The sequence below is a fragment of the Pangasianodon hypophthalmus genome, chromosome 1 (genome assembly GCF_027358585.1).
Source record: "Pangasianodon hypophthalmus isolate fPanHyp1 chromosome 1, fPanHyp1.pri, whole genome shotgun sequence".
NCBI classification, from domain to species: Eukaryota; Metazoa; Chordata; class Actinopteri; order Siluriformes; family Pangasiidae; genus Pangasianodon; species Pangasianodon hypophthalmus.
Genome location: NC_069710.1, coordinates 17458948 through 17476803, shown reverse-complemented (window position 1 = coordinate 17476803; position 17856 = coordinate 17458948). Strand labels below are relative to the sequence as shown.

General features: G+C 37.5%; 1 protein-coding gene across 2 annotated transcripts; it reads left to right on the top strand.

Annotated features, from left to right (window-relative positions):
- The first annotated feature begins 1838 nt into the window (after nt 1-1838).
- Nucleotides 1839-14404, top strand: grhl2a (grainyhead-like transcription factor 2a). Of its 2 annotated transcripts, none has more exons than XM_026925969.3 (16): nt 1839-2112; nt 2907-3093; nt 3343-3398; nt 3529-3844; nt 4090-4148; nt 4288-4444; nt 4637-4748; nt 5578-5672; nt 9215-9373; nt 9590-9677; nt 10504-10649; nt 10894-10931; nt 11383-11471; nt 11668-11753; nt 11844-11908; nt 13745-14404. In XM_026925969.3, the coding sequence occupies exons 1-16, from the start codon at nt 2096-2098 to the stop codon at nt 13857-13859; spliced, it is 1785 nt and encodes a 594-aa protein (XP_026781770.3). In that variant the 5' UTR covers nt 1839-2095; the 3' UTR covers nt 13860-14404. The 2 variants fall into 2 exon arrangements, with proteins under 2 accessions (XP_026781770.3, XP_026781769.3); XM_026925968.3 differs by having other exon boundaries at nt 1841-2112; nt 4087-4148.
- The last annotated feature ends 3452 nt before the right edge of the window (nt 14405-17856 follow it).

Genomic DNA, 17856 nt, shown 5'->3' with positions numbered 1-17856 from the left:
AACCGCACTTGACATCATGTGTTTCATCACAGCTCTGTGGTATTAGTCTACAATGACTGCATTTTCTCCCAATCAACATAACCATTGATGCATTTAAATCATGGTTTTTTACAGACTAATAAGCAGCCCAGAGGTCTGCAAGAAACTTTAATTCCCCTGAGGTGGTATGGGTAAGAAAAACATGTACCGTTACGACATCACTTAAGTCTTTCTACAAGTTTGAGCTTTTAGTTGATATGTAAGGTAAGAAGAAATGCCTGTGTAACCTGTGTGTGAAAACGCGTGCGCACACACACACACACACACACACATGCCTCACTCACGTCCGCCCTACACTGCAGCCGTTACCTGTCAGACGGGTAGAAGCAGAATCAAGTTTTTCTTTGCAGACTCTGAAGTGCCACACCTCTTTTTAACTGTCCCATGAAGAATAATAAAGATTCAGGAAAGATCTGGCATTGCACTTGGCTGGTGTGTAGCTTTGACCTCAAATCACCGAGCCAGTATTCTCAATTCTAGCCATCTTAAGAGATTTTGACATTTGAATGTCCTGGCTTTTCTGCTGTAAATTGAAAGGAAGGTGACTTGTATGTGAATAATGATTTTCCATCTCCAAAATATTGACAAATTGGCCAAAAGGTGCAAGTTACCTTTAAGAACAACCCCAATGACCCCAGTGCATGTAGACATCACTGTTCTTAACTTACCTTTTTGTAAAATACACTAGTAATGGAACAATACTTTTGTTTACGGTCATGTTTTTGGTCATGCTCTCTAAGACAAAAAGCATGCATGAGTACATCTTGAAATAATTGAAATATCTTATATCCATCACTTCATATTCTCACAATACACTTAATAGATCATGTAGATCCATGCAGTTTTCTGGATCCTGACTAAACAGCACTTTCTTCAGTGTCAAGACTGAATATTAAAACCTCTAAAAGCAAATGATAGGCTCAGTACATCTCCAATTATAACAGGATCACACACCCAGTCTTACCTTAGGTTATGTGACATCAGCTACTGTGTCAAAGAAATACTAGTCTGACAGTCAACAATAAATCAGCTTATACACTCAGAAATGTCTGAACAACAAATGGCATCTGAACTGGGTGACAAAAACTCTCATACTTGCAGCTCTCTCTTTTTCAAATCATTACTATTACAAAATTGAAAATTTACAAAATTGCTGTTATACTGATTTTCACACCATATCACACCATATATATATATATATATATATATATATATATATATATATATATATATATATATATATAAATTTTAAATAAAATTAAAATGAAAGCCAAATAATATTAGTTCGACATGTGCTAGGCTACTATAGGAAACACATTGGGAAAAATGATAGAAATTGTATTTTTTTCCATAAATTAAGGCTGTTAAAACCAATGAAAAGTCCGAGGCTTAAATGATATTAGTCATTAAAAATGTAAAGAATATTAAAATAATATTAGTCATTAAAAATTGAATAATATTAAAATAATACTAGTCCCTGTGCCAGTGTGCTAATTTTTTGAAAGCTTCGTTTTTTAACTGCACCAAGAAACCTGATCACTTGTAGTGCCGTTTTGAGCTGTTTACTTGAGCTGCATCCCATATGGCCACTTATTTGATACACATTGCACTAGTTAGGGTGTAAATCTTGTTCTTCGATATAGCCTGTGTGGTTGACTTTTCTAGGATGTAGAGAGCGGTTTGGGATTGACCCTGAGAGCGAGCGGGTCGCGTGCAGTGTGAGCGCGCGCAGGAGTCGACTCCGATCCGATACGGCAGTAGTGAATCAGACTGAGGTGAGTATTAGCCCCGCCTTCTAATTGACAGATTCAGACCCACCTGCGGTGGCGTCTCGGAGAACGCTGAGTTTTGGGAAAGTGCTTTCCCGCCCACATACAGTCATTTTGCTTTGTTTATATAGGTGGAACGAGGTTAATGTTAATGTCAGACGGATGTTAGGAGTCAGGTAACGTTTAACGTTTGCTCTGTCGTTCTCCTGAAGGCTTTTAACTGACTGAAAGCTTGCCGCTTCCTGGACAGTTTCCCAGCAGAAACAGTGGATTGAGCCGTTATAACCATGGCTCAGGAGGAAAGGTAAGTTCACCTGTTCAGGCTAGAATCCATTCCTCTGTAGCAAACTTCAATGAAAAACCTCAGACTTGTCGTTGTTAACGTTGTTAGTGTTAACACCCTTCATTTAACGAAAAAAAGTCCAAACTTATTTTTAAAATTATTATTATTTTTTAAATATTATTTATAGTGTCTACTGTAATACCCTAGCATGTCTTCTAATGCCCTTTAGCTTTACTGACAGAAATCAAAATGGCTGTAGGTAAGATGTTTATTTTCACAGGTCAAAATAGTCTTGATCACTCATGTAAACATTTAACCTACATTTCCTGATATGCTTTTGTGCACATCCACAGGGTAGTATCCATATCCACTGGGATAGTGTATTGTGTGTGGGAATGTAAAGGGAGAGCTCTGGGAATAGCAGGATTTTGGTGAAGCTCTTTGTTGACTCCAGAAATGCCTCGGGCAAGAAAAGGTGTTGGTTTTATTTAGCGTAAGAGTCTGCTTCGGAGAAAAGATTAACTCCTGTAGAAACAGTATGACTCTTTATTATGTCTGACCTAAACTTAGAGTTCCACGATTACACTTAAAATACACACCCACACCAGAACGTTGCTTTTGTACTGTTTCATTCATTTCAGTGCTGACTTGATTTTAGCCTACAAAATGTTGAGTACTCCTAATACCTACCCACTTGTATGCACTTGGTGCTACTGTATAAATCGTATAACACCTGGCACTGAGAAACATCATGTTTGATTATAAATTCCAAATCACCTGCTTCTCCTCACAACATATGTTGCTCTGTGGCACAGTAAGCGGCTGGTAGTAGTGGTTCCCAATGAGACGTCCTTCCTGTCCCGCCGTGTGTTTACAAGTGAGGATGAAGCCTGGAGGGCCTACCTGGAGAACCCTCTCACTGCAGCCACCAAGGCCATGATGAGCATCAATGGAGACGAGGACAGTGTGGCAGCTCTTGGACTCCTGTATGAATACTACAAGGTGAAAAGGCTTTGTTCTCTTGAAAAGCCATCCAAGGCTATCCAAACCAGCATTCATGCCTTTTTTTGAACAGTGAAAGTCCTGTTGTACCTGAAAGAGACATTTCTTGTGCTTACATTTCTCCACAAGAAAGAGGAGGTGTTACGAGACGTCTATCTTACGAGATCAGACTTAATATCTGTTTGGTAGTTGTTGTGAGCTCTTTATTTAGAGTGCTATCCTGTAACCATACTCTCCTGTGCATCTCAGGTTCCAAAAGAGAAAAGGCTCCTGTCTGTAGCTAAATTTCCAGAGGAAGAAAAAAGGTTTGTTGTGCATTATTTGCAATCAGCTTGACACATGCATATGAAATGTGATAATGATAGGATTTATTTGTCAGAGTTACAATTAAGCCAAATGTAAATTTTTTTTTGCTTATATGTTTATTTTTCATAGGATATGCCATGGTGGTGTCGAATCCATGAATGAGCGCGTTCAGGGCACCAGATCTCCCCCAGTCAATCTCTCAGTCAACACAGATTCTCGTAGCACAGAGGTGAAGCGAGACTCATATAGCGCATTACCAGCAGCGGGGGGAGTGGTGGCCAACGTAAAGTCAGAGGTGTATTCTAACCAGCAGCCTGAGAGGCAGCCATACCATCATGTGCCCTACCAACAGTCCACTCAGGAAGCACATAGCAGTTATGGCAAGGACGAGCAGAGGAGCATTCCAGATAGCACCTTTGAAGACTCTTACACTGGCGAAAATGTGGTAGGAGTTTTTGTTCGCATACCTATACCTACCTAACGGGTAAAACATCCTTTTGGTAACTGTGCATTCCTACAGGATATGTTTTTGGTAGAGACTACAAAGTACTCCGGATAAGGGCATCTGCTAAATGCTGTGAATGTACAGATTGTCTAGGATACACTGTAATGAAATGAGTCAATGGTTGTAGACAGTTAGGTTTTATCATTATTAGAATGCTAATATCTGATATTCTGTGTTTTTAGCAGAAATTCCGAGTGTCCACCACTCTAGGGGCCCAAGACGCTCTCTTTGAGCAGCCTGGAATGTAAGTTTTGTGCTCTACTAGCGATGTCTTGAGTTGAGCCTTTTTAAAACATAGGCAGTCATGGTAAAAGGAAATGGAGATCTATATCTTCCCTGTCAGGGGGGATGACTACTAATACCGTTCATCTCCTGTGTTGTAGGAACATGCTCCAGTACAATATAGAAGCGAGCCGCTCTGTTCGACAGAAACCTGGCGAGGGTCCAATGATCTATTTGAACAGAGGCCAGTTCTATGGCATTACACTGTGTGAGGCGGGCATTGGTAAAGGCTTGCGCCATCCTATCAGCAAAGTGAGGGTGAGTTCTTACACCATCCACGTGGTAATCTGCACTCTGCCTGTGTGAACAGTGAAGCAAAAAGAGTGTTCTGGTTTGATGTAGCTATTACTGTATGTTATGAGTAATAATCTAGACTGTATTCTTGATACACGGTTCTGTTGTGGTGTTTTCTGTGCTTTATGCAGCCTTCATTTTCTCTTTGTGTTATAGAGTGTGGTGATGGTGGTGTTTGGAGATGACAAATGTCGCGATGAGCAGTTGAAGCACTGGAACTACTGGCACACCCGTCAGCACACCGCCAAACAGAGAGTCCTGGACATTGGTAAGAATTTGTGTGCCGTCTTTTCTTACTACTTGGGGAATTCACCTCACTTAACATCCCTCTGTATGTGTGTGTGTGTGTGTGAGTGTGTGTGTGTGTGTTACAATGCCCTAACCCCCTCATTCACTAGTCGTCTGCTTTTCCTTCATATTGTATTCTATTAAATGCAACATTAGTAGAAGGCTTAGGGCAATGTAACCCATCACCTTTACTCACAGATGGAAAATGGGTAGACAATAGATATATGGTTAGGCCAGAGACAGGGGTGTGGAGGGTTGACTTTTCAAGACCACTTTGGTGGTCTGATGAACAGCATGTGGACGAAGTCATGTTTTGGAAAGCTTGGAACCTGATATGCCATAATACATGTTTTGAATAACAGTATCCCAGGATTTTTCATATTGCCCAAGGCTGCAGATCACGATTTGAATAGATATGTTAATAGCTGTTAGGAGAAACGTACATAAATAAACACAGGCTCAAGATGCAAGGAATAGGTGTGCTGAATATGATTGATATTATAATGCTACTTTAGAATTCAGCTTGTAATCTAACACTGTACTAACAATGTTTTAGTTGCTTTTGTTGGCCTTTTTCATTGTACTGTCATTCTGCATTGATCATGTCATGCTCTCCTTAGTGTGTATGATATATACTAAATCTATGTGAATTGCAGATCAATTAAAATATATGTACTTTTGGAAGTGATTCATTCTTTTCACTAAAACTATAATATTGCCCTTTCAAGGCCTAGAGAGAATGAATCTAATGCAGAGGGTTTTATTTATTTTATTGCCGATCTTCTCTCTGATCTACTTTCTTTATAAAGCTGATTACAAAGAGAGCTTCAACACTATTGGGAACCTGGAGGAAATTGCCTACAATGCTGTCTCTTTCACCTGGGACATTAATGAGGAGGCTAAGGTGAGCATGCAGACATGTAAGATATTGAGAGCTCTTATTATTCAATAGTGGTTTGGACTTGCTGGGAATGCTTTGGATTAACTGATAAAGTTGTGATTTGAGTTTGTCAAGTAATACGCCTACTTTTTTTTTTTTTTCACAATACATGCTAGGTCCATAAATGAATACCTGAATTTCCCTTCGGGGATTAATAAAGTTTATCTTATCTTATCTTATAAATGCAGCCTGCTTTAAGACTTTATTATTATTATTATTATTATTATTATTATTATTATTATTATTATTGAATCATAATTATTAATTATGATTCACATGTCAAGTATGGATTGAATTAGAATGAATATAAACTTAACTTTTTTCTCTTTTAAGTTACACTGTTGCTGTATAAGGCTGGCTAATTTGATTTGTGCGTCAAAAATCACTACTCTAACACAAGGTTCAGGTGATAATCTAATTTGCTGCAGAACAAACACAACTTTGTCTGTAGTTAATACAAAAGAAGTCTATGCGAGGAAGATCTGTGCAAGTACCGAGCAGGGCTAGGTACTAAACCATCACATTTTAACACACTGAATCAATAGTTCAAGGTATTTTGCCGCAAGATCAATAACAGCACAAGCCTGTATCAAAGAAAGTGTTTTTTTAAGAAATTCAGAATCAAGAAGAAAAAACTTTAGAGGTCATGAGCCTATTTTCTGAATGATAATTAATAATAATTTCAACTCCTCATAGCATAGACTTGCAACATTAAGCTGCCTCTGTTGTAAGATTATATATTTAATTTAACTAGCATTTAACATGTGCAGCATCTGAGTTAATAACTTATATAGAACATATGAAAAATATGGATAATAATTTCTTATAAACCCCATCACTACAGTAGGAGCATATGTATATTGTATGGTCTGTTCAATTTCAGGCTTATTTTGATATCAAACTATCAGCATTTCCTGCTTATCCTGCAATAAACTTGAAAGAAAAATACTGTTACTTGTACACATGTGAGCATGTTTGTAGTTTATTAACCGATGACTGTTGGAAGTGATCACATGACCATGAGAAAAGAAGTGGTTCTCACAACATTGCACTTCTTATTAAACAAAAGTTACAGGTACAGACATGAAGGCAAACTAGTCCATCAGTGGGAAAGTATTTTCACTCTAGGCAAAAACATTTCCCACATTTCATCTTTCAAAAGTAGTTTTTCCAGTGTATCTTGAAATATTGGCACATGGTGTTTTGCGGTGAAGCATTTCAAGCAAACATCTTTCAGTTTATTTGAATAAATTAATTGCCGCAGCAGAAGTGAAGATCATCCAACATGAGGCATTCATAATTCATAATTCATTATTGTTTCATTTATGATATAGTTTACATTTCATTTCAGAACTTTTTAAACTAAAGCTGGTGTTGAAACACAGACACTGGCTCAGAAGTAGTCATTTAGATGCATGCACTTTGTGGATGTTTATTCTTTTTAATGTCTTTTGTTTATTTACTGGATAGTGTTATATTTGTGTTTAGCTTATTGTCTGCCACTGTGTAGCTTGGTCTGGTAGATACGTCATTAGATCATGTGAACATAATTGTTTGGGATGGCACAATAACATTGAGAAAGTAACACTTAGACCAATTTAGTAAGGTTGCACCCCCTGCAGGAAGTAACTTTCTCATACTTACAGTCGGGTTTGGACAGTGACACAATTTTCCTAATTTTGCCTCTGTACACCACCATAATGGATTTTGACTTTCAGCGTTAATTCAAGGAGTTTAACAAAAATATTGCATTAACCATTTAGAAATTACCACAATTTTGTACGTAATCCCTCCATTTTCAAAAGTAGGTTCAAAAGTAATATGCGGTCCAAAGAGGTGTTGATGCAAGTGACAGAGGCCATCATCAGGCTGAAAAAACAAAACAGACCTATCAGAGAGATAGCAGAGACAAATCAACAATTTGGTAGATTATTAAAAAGAAGGAATGCACTGGTGAGCTCAGCAACACCAAAATGCCTAAAGTGGATGATCACAGAATTCTTTCCTTAGTGAAGAAAAACCCCTTCACAACATCTAGCCAAGTCAAGAACACACTGGAGGAGGTAGGCGTATCATTCTCAAGTCTACCCTCAAGAGATGCCTTCATGAATGTACATACAGAGGGTTTACCTCAAGATGCAAATCACTGGTAACACTCATGAACAGAAAGGCCAGATTAGACTTTCCTAGAAAACATCTAAAAAAAAAAAACCCTGCCCAGTTCTGGAACAAGATCATTTGGACAGATGAAAACAGGATTAACTTGTACAAGAATGATGGGAAGAGAAGAGTATGGAGAAGGAAAGGAAGGGCTCATGGTCCAGCGTATACCACATCATGATGGGAAGAGTATGGAGAAGGAAAGGAAAGGCTCATGATCCAAAGCATACCACATCATCTGTCAAACACGGTGGAGTGAGTGTATTGGCATGGGCATGTATGGCTGCCAGTGGAACTGGCTCACTGGTGATTAATGATGATGTTGATGATATTGATGACTACTGATATAAGTAGCAGGATGAATTCTGAAGTGCATAGAGCTGTACTTTCTGCTTAGATTGAGTCAAATACTGCAAAACTGGTAGGATGGCGCTTCACAGTACAGATGGATAATGACCCAAAACATACCACGAAAGCAACCCAAGAGCCTCTTAAGGCAAAGAAATGGAATGTTCTTAAATGGCCGAGTTAAGTCAACCCAGTTAAGCATGTTTCTCACTTACTGAAGACAAAATTGAAGGCAAAAAGAAACCCAAACAAGCAGCAACTGAAGGTGGCTAAGGTAAAGGCCTGGCAAAACATGTCAAGGAAGAAAATTCAGCATTTGGAGATGTCTATGGGTTCCAGACTTCAGGCAGTCATTGACTGCAGAGGATTTGCATCCAAGTATTAAAAATAATTTTATATTTATAATTGTTATTTTGTCCAATTACTTTTGAGTCTGTGAAAATGGAGGGATTATGTAAAAAATGGCTGTAATTCCTAAAAGGTTAATGCAATATTTTTGTTAAACCCCTTGAATTAAAACTGAAAGGCTACACTTCAATCACATCTTGATTGCTTCATTTCAAAATCATTGTGGTGGTGTACAGAGGCAAAATTAGGAAAATTGTGTCACTGTCCAAATACTTATGGACCTGACTGTGATTCTTTTGGTCATATAGACCCCATTTGTTTTGTAATATTTGTAAAATAAATAACCTAATAAAGCAACATTGGTTTGTTTGATCCACGAAAAGAACATTGGGAACAAAATGTCCTATGTTTTTATTATAACACATGTCAAAATTGAACGCTAATCCTATAGCTAGATTTTACAGTTCAGGGACATTTTCAGGGCATCCTTTTTTCTCATAATGTATATTGTTTTAATAATGTCCTATACAACAATATTCTGCTAATTATCTTTATAATGGGTGTAAAGGAGACGTGTGTGGGGGGGGACCACTTAGACATACCTTCTAAATGTTAGGAATGTACATCATCATTTTTTCATCTTTTCATAGGTGTTCATCACAGTGAACTGTTTGAGCACAGATTTCTCCTCTCAGAAAGGAGTGAAAGGGCTTCCACTTATGATTCAGATTGATACATACAGCTACAACAACAGGAGCAATAAACCAATTCACAGAGCTTACTGCCAAATCAAGGTCTTCTGTGACAAGGTTAGCAAAAGTGTTTCTTTAACAGTGCATGTGATTATAACAACTGGCAGTTTAACAAATAAAATATTTAATCTGTGGTAGGAATGTTTCCTATCCAATGTCTTGTACCGTTGTGTGTCCAACTAGTTACTAAAACAACTGCATTAAACATTATGGCAATTATTATCTAAATTTGTGATATAAATAGTTGCTTCTGCACATCCCATTTCTCCGCAGGGAGCTGAGAGGAAGATTCGCGATGAGGAGAGAAAGCAGATGCGGAAAAAGACAAAGGGTCATGTGACTGGAGGGCAAGGTCACAATGGTGAGTTAAAGCAGACATGTGAACAATCTGAAATAATATAGATTACTAGGGTATAATGATACACTACCTTCATAATTCGATTCATGATATTGGCTTCACAAGTCAATTCTCAGAATATTTTGAACAAAATTTGAATGAAGAAAAATTATGACTGAAAATAATTCTTTTTTTTAATTTATGAATCATAAACAATGCATAACAATGTGCATTTTGTCTCTATAAAACTAAATAAATAAAAAATTACTACGAACAGAGGTTTAATAATATAAACAAAATGTATTCCAGGCTCACCATGTCTTAAAATAAATAAATAAATTTGTAAATTCTCCCCAAAAAGTTGTATTGAATAAAGTCTCTTACCTGTTGAAAATGCTCTATTGAAACATAATGAGCTCCGTAGCAGCGCCTGAGACGTCATTTTAACTGCAAATAAAGATCCAAAGTCTTCTAAAATGCCTAACCCTATTATTACTACACCCCTATAAATTACATTATTATAACATGAAACAGCAGGGTTTACAGCTAAACATGTTGACTGTAAAAATGTTGTTTATTAACACAATTTACCACAGTTTTTGTCTCTGCAAAGCTGCCTATTAAAGGCACACAGATTCCTGTAACACAAGAGAGTTGTTTTTGTGTAGTTGTAATTGATTTCACTGAAGAAATGCATGTTTCTGATGGACATCCCTTAAGTGTTCAAATACTTGGAAGGACTAGTGAAATGTGCAGGATGTACAATAGAACAAGTTTAGAAACGTGTCTATATTGTGAAATACATTGAAGGACAACACAGTATCATTCCTGGCTGTTCATTTTCTTTTAGATCTGTCAGGTAAAAGAGGAAGTCCTGGAGCATTAATGCAGAAGAGATCAGACATCACATTTTTCAAATCCATAACAGACCTGGATTCTCAGCCAGTGTTGTTCATCCCTGATGTTCATTTCAGTAACATGCAGAGAGCTGCACAGGTGAGAGAGTTTGTAATCATTAATCCATTTTTATGTGTTAATGCATCAGAGTGCAGCCAGGCAAATGCAAAACTAGAAAGGAGAAATAAAACAAAACAGGCATAAATACCAAAAAAGTTATTCATCCCTCGTGCCATACTCCTGCCCTTAATATTATTCCTAAATAGTATTCCTATTCTTGTGGCATTAGCTTTTTCCTTCTTATCCCACCTTAACCTTAACTCTTCTGCCTGTCTGTTTACAGATGTTTGGATATAGTACTGAAGAAATGGAGAGTGATTGGTAAGTGCAGTGCAGTTACACCCTGATTAGCGAGTAATGTGTTATAAACAAAGTCATGCATTGTTATTAAACAAATGAGCTGAATATTTTGTTTCTGAATGCATATACTGGTGTGTAGTGCTTCTTGGTATTTGCAGAAGTATACAGGATGGTTGCTGGATTTCTAAACCTGTATTTTAAAGTTTAAATTCTGCCTAATATTAAGTTAACAGATTATGAATTCTTTTTTAATGACCATTGATGAAATGATATTCAATAGTAAACAAAAACATCTCACAGCTTCAGGATCGTGTCAGGTTTGCTCATTACTTATACTCATGTTCACTCATATTTATTGAGTATGAGTAAACAAAAGAAATTCTGCTGTAAAATCATTAAAATGATTTTAATGATCATTTATTAATAATTTCTCAAGAGGGTCTGAGTTCAGTTATGCTTACTGTCACTACAGTGTGATGATGAAGAGGGTGTTCAGACAGTCAGAGGATGATCCCTGCGTTCCACCAGCCAAACAGAGCAAAAGTGATGCGCAAAGGAGGGGTATGTACATGTGCGTGGGAGGGAAAGAGGGAGACAAAGAGAGAACCGGATGTGGATGATTAATATATATTCTATCTGATTTCTAACTTAATAATGAGTCACTGAATGTACCTGAGAGTGTACATGATCCTTGCTGTAATTGCTTTTCCTTCTCTGTATTCACACCTTGTAACCAATGACTGTTTCTCAATAACAGTTCTACTTTATGTAAGGAAAGAGTCTGATGAGGTTTTTGATGCACTAATGCTCAAGTCTCCAACAGTGAAGAGTTTGACTGAGGCTGTAAGTACAAACTTGCACTTCACAAACTAGCATACACACATTCACAGTTAAAATGAAGTATACAGAATTACAGGTTCATTCTTTTTTCAGATCTCAGACAAATATGCTCTTCCTGTTGAGAAGATAAGTAAAATCTACAAGAAGAATAAGAAAGGGTGAGTAAAAGCTGAACAATAGGAATGTGGAGTGATGATTTAATCATTCTTAATATTTTTGTCATTACTTCTGGTGTTTTTTTTTTTTTTTTCTTTTTTTTTTTTTTCTTTTTTTTTTTGGTACATGGGTGGTACATGGGTCTTACAAATCTTGAGTCCAAGGCCTTAGCATTGTCATAAATCAGAAACTAGGAAATTGAAATGTATTTTGATATATATGTTCAAATGCAGGCTACACAGAAAGGGAAGACTAGGATAACAAGATGTGAGAGAAACTAGACACAATGAGACTAATCACAAGGAACAGGCTGTAACAGTAATCAAAGGGTGTGGTGAAAGTGGAGCTGGAGTGCAACAACCATGACACAAAACAACAGTGTGACAGCTGATTAGATCTAATGATCACATACTATGTACACGTACATATAAATATTATCTTTAGTAATTAATTTGGTTTCTCAGGAAAGAAAGCAAAGATTTAAGTTGAAGTCATTTCATGATGTAATCTAGGAGTTCCTTTAGGAAATGCACTCATGCTGTGCTAGGTGCTGTATTACTGTTGGGTCAAATACTTGATCAGTTTAAAAACTTAAAGAAGTCATGGACTAGATCTTCTCTCATTAATATGCGTATATTGTTTGGCATTATACACCAAGTTACCAGTTTATTAGGTTTAGCCCTCACCTTCACACACAGTGGCCCTTAAAGTTGTGAATGATCAAATGTGGTCACAAAACAAGAATACACTAGCAGTTTCTTTGGTGCATCTGTATGATAAAACATATGCCTGCTCAGAATGTGTGTATATTTAAGTATGTTTTAACAACCTGAAAAAATGCTCAGTTTGCAGGCAAATAATCAGAATCAACATCAATATCAATAGTTTTAAGTAAGTACTGTATAGTATAGGTTTACTGCCAACATGTAATTTATAAATGTGAATCAGAGGCACAGATGTGGATCTTTTATAGCTCAGTGAAGTAATGGGTGCGTTTTCTTATAAGAGGATTCAGTGTGTTGGATAGGTGGAGTATTCAAAGACACACAGATATCATGGCATGTTTTTAAATAATTTCATGTTAACAGTAAAACACACCAATTTTAATTGTGGCTTCTCATCTGTATTTATAATAATGCTTGAATTATATCAAAACCTAGACATAAATAGAGTTTGCATTACTACCTGCAGGTGAGGTTGGATCACCAAATCAAACTTCCATTCCAGAAAGCAGAATTTGTGAGTTAGCTGTGTTGAGATTCATGAAAATCCAGATATTTACAGTACAAGGATTAGATGGAATTAAGATAAGTTTCCTTGACAATTTATTATCTGAAACAGACCTCATCTTGTGTATTTAGGAGCATCAGAGAATCAGGTCCTATGTTTAATCAGTCTCTGTTTCTTGTGCCTTTTTTTCTGATTTAAGCAAAAAAAAAAAAAAAAAAAAAAAAAAAAGAGAATTAAACCCTTATTTATTTTTTTATACACTTGGATGTCTTGAGGCATATATTATAGCTAAATGTGACAGTGACCTGCACAGTCTCCACGTCTCAACCCTATGCAGCATTTTTGGGGTGAGGTGAAAAGGGCTGTTTGCAGCAAACCTGTGCATATGTACAATACACACTGTACAACTTGTTTGTTTCTGCATTGTGCACCATTCCTGCACATCCAGCACCTTGTAGACACCATGCCCAGGCTAACATGTTACTTACATCCCTATACTTAATAAGCAGGCAACTCTGTGTTTATAGATGGTCAAGTGTTGATATTGTGTTGGTTTTTTCATGCTTTTTTTTTTTTTTATCTTTTGTCTTCTCTTGTGTGACTCTCAGGATTCTGGTCAACATGGATGACAACATCATCGAGCACTACTCCAATGAGGATGCATTTGTACTAAACATTGAGCCTCAGGCAGAGTGCTTTCAGGTTACACTCACAGAGATCTAATGGCTGCATTATTAAGACTCGTAGGTGGACTTATAATGGCCTACTCATCAACAGTTTAGAGAACATCAAATCAAAGATGGATAAAGCCGGATAAAACAGAATACCTAAGCAGAGGAAAATGTAGATTCTCTACAGATGAGTGGCAAACTGTGACAAACACCTGTGTACTTTCTTTTCTTTTTGTCTGTGTTTAAGCTCAGATGAAAACATAGAATTATCACTGCAGTTTATTGTGTGTTCTGGAAATAACTAGCCTAACAGGTTCTTTCAAGTAGCTTTCAGTATTTTGCTGTTTAATCTACCTTCATGAAATGACCCAAATGCCAAAAGCATCACACAGTTGTACATTCTTAAAGATTTTCCTGCTAAACTGTGGCTGTTAGTGGCTAAACTGTGTCCCAATGTCTCGTCTTTACTGTATGTTAGGCTATATGTGTAGCGTTAGTTAATGTGTTTGCAGCATGTATATATTTAATGTTTTCATTAAATGCTTGTGTGTATACTACTTTATTTGAATTAATGTAATAAACAATATCATTTTTTCTGCCTTGTTTAGGTGAAAACTTATTTAGAATTGGTGTATACAAAACTTTGTGGCCCAAAGTTTGAAGGCAGAAGTGTACAAATAATTCAGATGATTTAAGAGACAATTTGTGACTAAAACACCCTCCTAACTATGTGTAGTCACAACATTTTGAAGCCTTTTACCTTTCTGGAACTAAGGCTTTCCCATGAACAGGAATATATATATATTTACAGTTACATAATATTTTATTTTAAAAACAAGCATAAATATTTTTTATACAGTTTATTGTATGTAGGAGAGGGATTGACTAATACACAATGAAGTAAACATAGAGAAAGAAAAACAAGTAACAGGTGTCAACAAAGTAAGGTGTTGGCCGAGAACAGCTTCAGTATGCATTAGAATAGATTCTACAAGATTCTTCAGTCTTCAGCAGATATTCCCTCAGCTGGTGTTTTATGGTGGTGGAAAGTGCTAACACGAAGCTCCAAAATCTCCCACAGATGTTCAGTTGGGTTGAGGTCTGGTGACTGTGAAGGGCATAGTGGCATCTATGATTTACATTAAATTTATACTCATTAAGCCAGTCAGTGAGCCCTCGTACCCTGCGGATGGGGAAATGTTTTGTCATAGGATAAAGCTGATCAGTCAGAATGACTTTGTATTGATTTGCAGTGACCCTTTCCTCTAAGAGAATGAGTGGACACAAATCACACCATCAAAATGCCTCCACAACAGAGCCACCGGTAGTTCCTTTAGTTGTCAGTCGTCTGTATGAGTATTCCTCTACCCTGTGGTTGCTTCTATTAATGTCAAACAACAGCATTGTGTGGTGTAAATGGGGAATAGACACTGGCTGTGTCAAAAGCTGCCCCTGGTTAGATGTGTACATTCTAAATTAGGGTGGGTTTTTTTGGTTAATAAATATTTTTGTTTTTGTTTTGTTAAAATAAAAAAGTCAATTTTCTTCGTCTTACCCATGCGTTTCTGCTTTTGGGTGTGTGTTTAGGGGCATTGTCCTGCTGTAGGATCCATCTCTAACTCAGACCTAGTTTTCTGACACTGGGTAACACATTTCGCTCTAAAATGCCCAGGTAATCCTCTGATTTAAAGATTCCTTCAATACATTCAAGGCCTCCAAGGCCAAGCAAAGCAGCCCTGCAACATTATGGAACCTCCACCATATTTAACTGTAGGTACGGTGCTCCTTATAAGCTTCATTCCAGTGTCTATAAACAAATTGCTGACCCGCATTGCCAAAGAGCTCTATTTTAGTTTCACCAGTCCATAGAACATTTTCCCAGAAGTATTGTGGTTTTCTAGGTATTTTTGGACAAAGATCAGTTGTGCCTTTTTGTGTTTGTCTTTCAACAGCGGGGCTTTAGAGTACAGGTTACCTGTAGCTCTGACCGTAGTCACAAGCTGTTATGAAGAAAGCTTCAAAATATTCAAAAACACCCAACATGTGTACAAGGCAAAAAGAAGAAAGGGACAGATAGCTCTTCATGATAATATTTTACAGCAAGCTCTCAGCATACAAACGAGAAAGTATCCAGGTGTGTAAACACCTCCCCTGGTGGTGAGGAAGTGCAAAATAGAGCAAACAGTTTTTTGTGTATTGCAAATCCTACACTGTTAATTTCACACCATACATACAACTTGTGTTTCTAACAGGAAAAAATATTTGAAAGCATACACTATGTGGCCAAATGTATGAGCCCATTCAAAAACCATTAGCATTAACATGGAGTTGGTCCCCCCTTTGCTGTTATAATATTCCACTCTTCTGGTGCACAGTCAGCCTTCCAGTTCATCCCAAAGTTGTTCAGTGGGGTTGACTTTGTGCACAGATTTCAGATTGTCATGCTGGATCATTTTTGAGCCCCTTAATTCCAGTGAAGCGAAATCTTAATGCTACAGAATACAAAGACATACTAGACAATTGCAGTTGTCTACAGTTTGGGGAAGACCCACAGATGGGTGTGATGGTCAGGTGTCCACATACTTTTGGCCATATATTGTATTTCAAATACACTGCTGATATAGACAATTTTGTGTGTGATTTTAGGCCTTATGAATGAGTTGGTTCAAGCCCAGACTCAGCTCTATTTCAGAACTGTCCCGATGCAGGGAATTAATGCTCATTGGCCAGAAATTCAGTGGCTATCCTGTAGCTGCTAATAACTGATGGAAATGCCCAAATCTCTGTGAGTTTTTTTTTTAAAAAATGCTTATTGTAACGGCCAAGTACAAAAAAGAAAAAGAGGAAAGGATGAATGTCTGCTCCTCTTGCCTCCTGGTCAGGTTTCAGCCTCCCTATCTGCCTTTCCTTCCTCTCTCAGTTCCTCCTGTACGTCTCCAATCACTGACCTCTCTGCCACCACTCCATCCCGATTTCCCTCTCCTCTGTTACCTCCTCCTCCACATGTCCTAACACCTGTAACACCTGCTTCTCATCTTCCAGTTGCTAAAATGTGACACAGCTACATGACCAGTGTGACAGTTATGATCACCACTCTTTAGAAGCAAGTACAGACGCTTGTGGTTCTTGAATTTTCAAAACAGCTCCCTTCCACCATCTAGTGGTCTGGAAAAGTCTAATGCTTTCACACTTACAGGATGTTCTGGTGGTAAAATGTGCTTTAACTAGAGTTTTAAAAAAAATCTGAGTCGACTAGCAACACTTGGCTTTTATCATAGACCTAAAATAATATATGTCAAAATATGGTTTTGAGGAAGATTACACCATTCTCTAATCGTTTCTAATCTAATTTACTTAAATAAATATTGGCAATGAATTTCACTAGCAACTGAATCCATATCACTGTAAACAATGCACATTTTTAACAATAATTTCTTGTACTCTAATCAGCCAAGCATGTGAGCAGTGTAATGCATAAAATCATGCAGATACAGGCGAGGTCAGCGGAGAATGGCCAGACTGGTTCGAGCTGACAGAAAGGATACAGTAACTCAGATAACCACTCTATACAATTGTGGTGAGAAGAAAAGCATCTCAACAGCAGAAGACCACGTCAGGTTCCATTTCTGTCAACCAAGAACAGAAGGCTGAGGCTGCACTGGGCACAGGCTCACCAAAACCGGACAGCTGAAGACTGGAAAAATGTAACCTGGTCTGATGAATCTCAATTTCTGCTGAGGCACACAGATGGTACACTTTGGGCCTGTTAATACCAATCAATCATCACTTGAATGCCACAGTCTATTAGAGTATTGTTGCTGACCATGTGCATCCCTTCATGGCCACAATTTACCCATCTTCTAATGGCTACTTCCAGCATGATAATGCACCATGTCACAAATCTCAAACTGGTTTCACGAACATGACAATGAGTTCAGTGTTCTTCAGTGTCCTTCCCAGTCACCAGATCTGAATCTAATAGAGCACCTATGGGATGTAGTAGAATGGCAGATTCGCAGCATGAAAGTGCACCTGAAAAATCTGCAGGA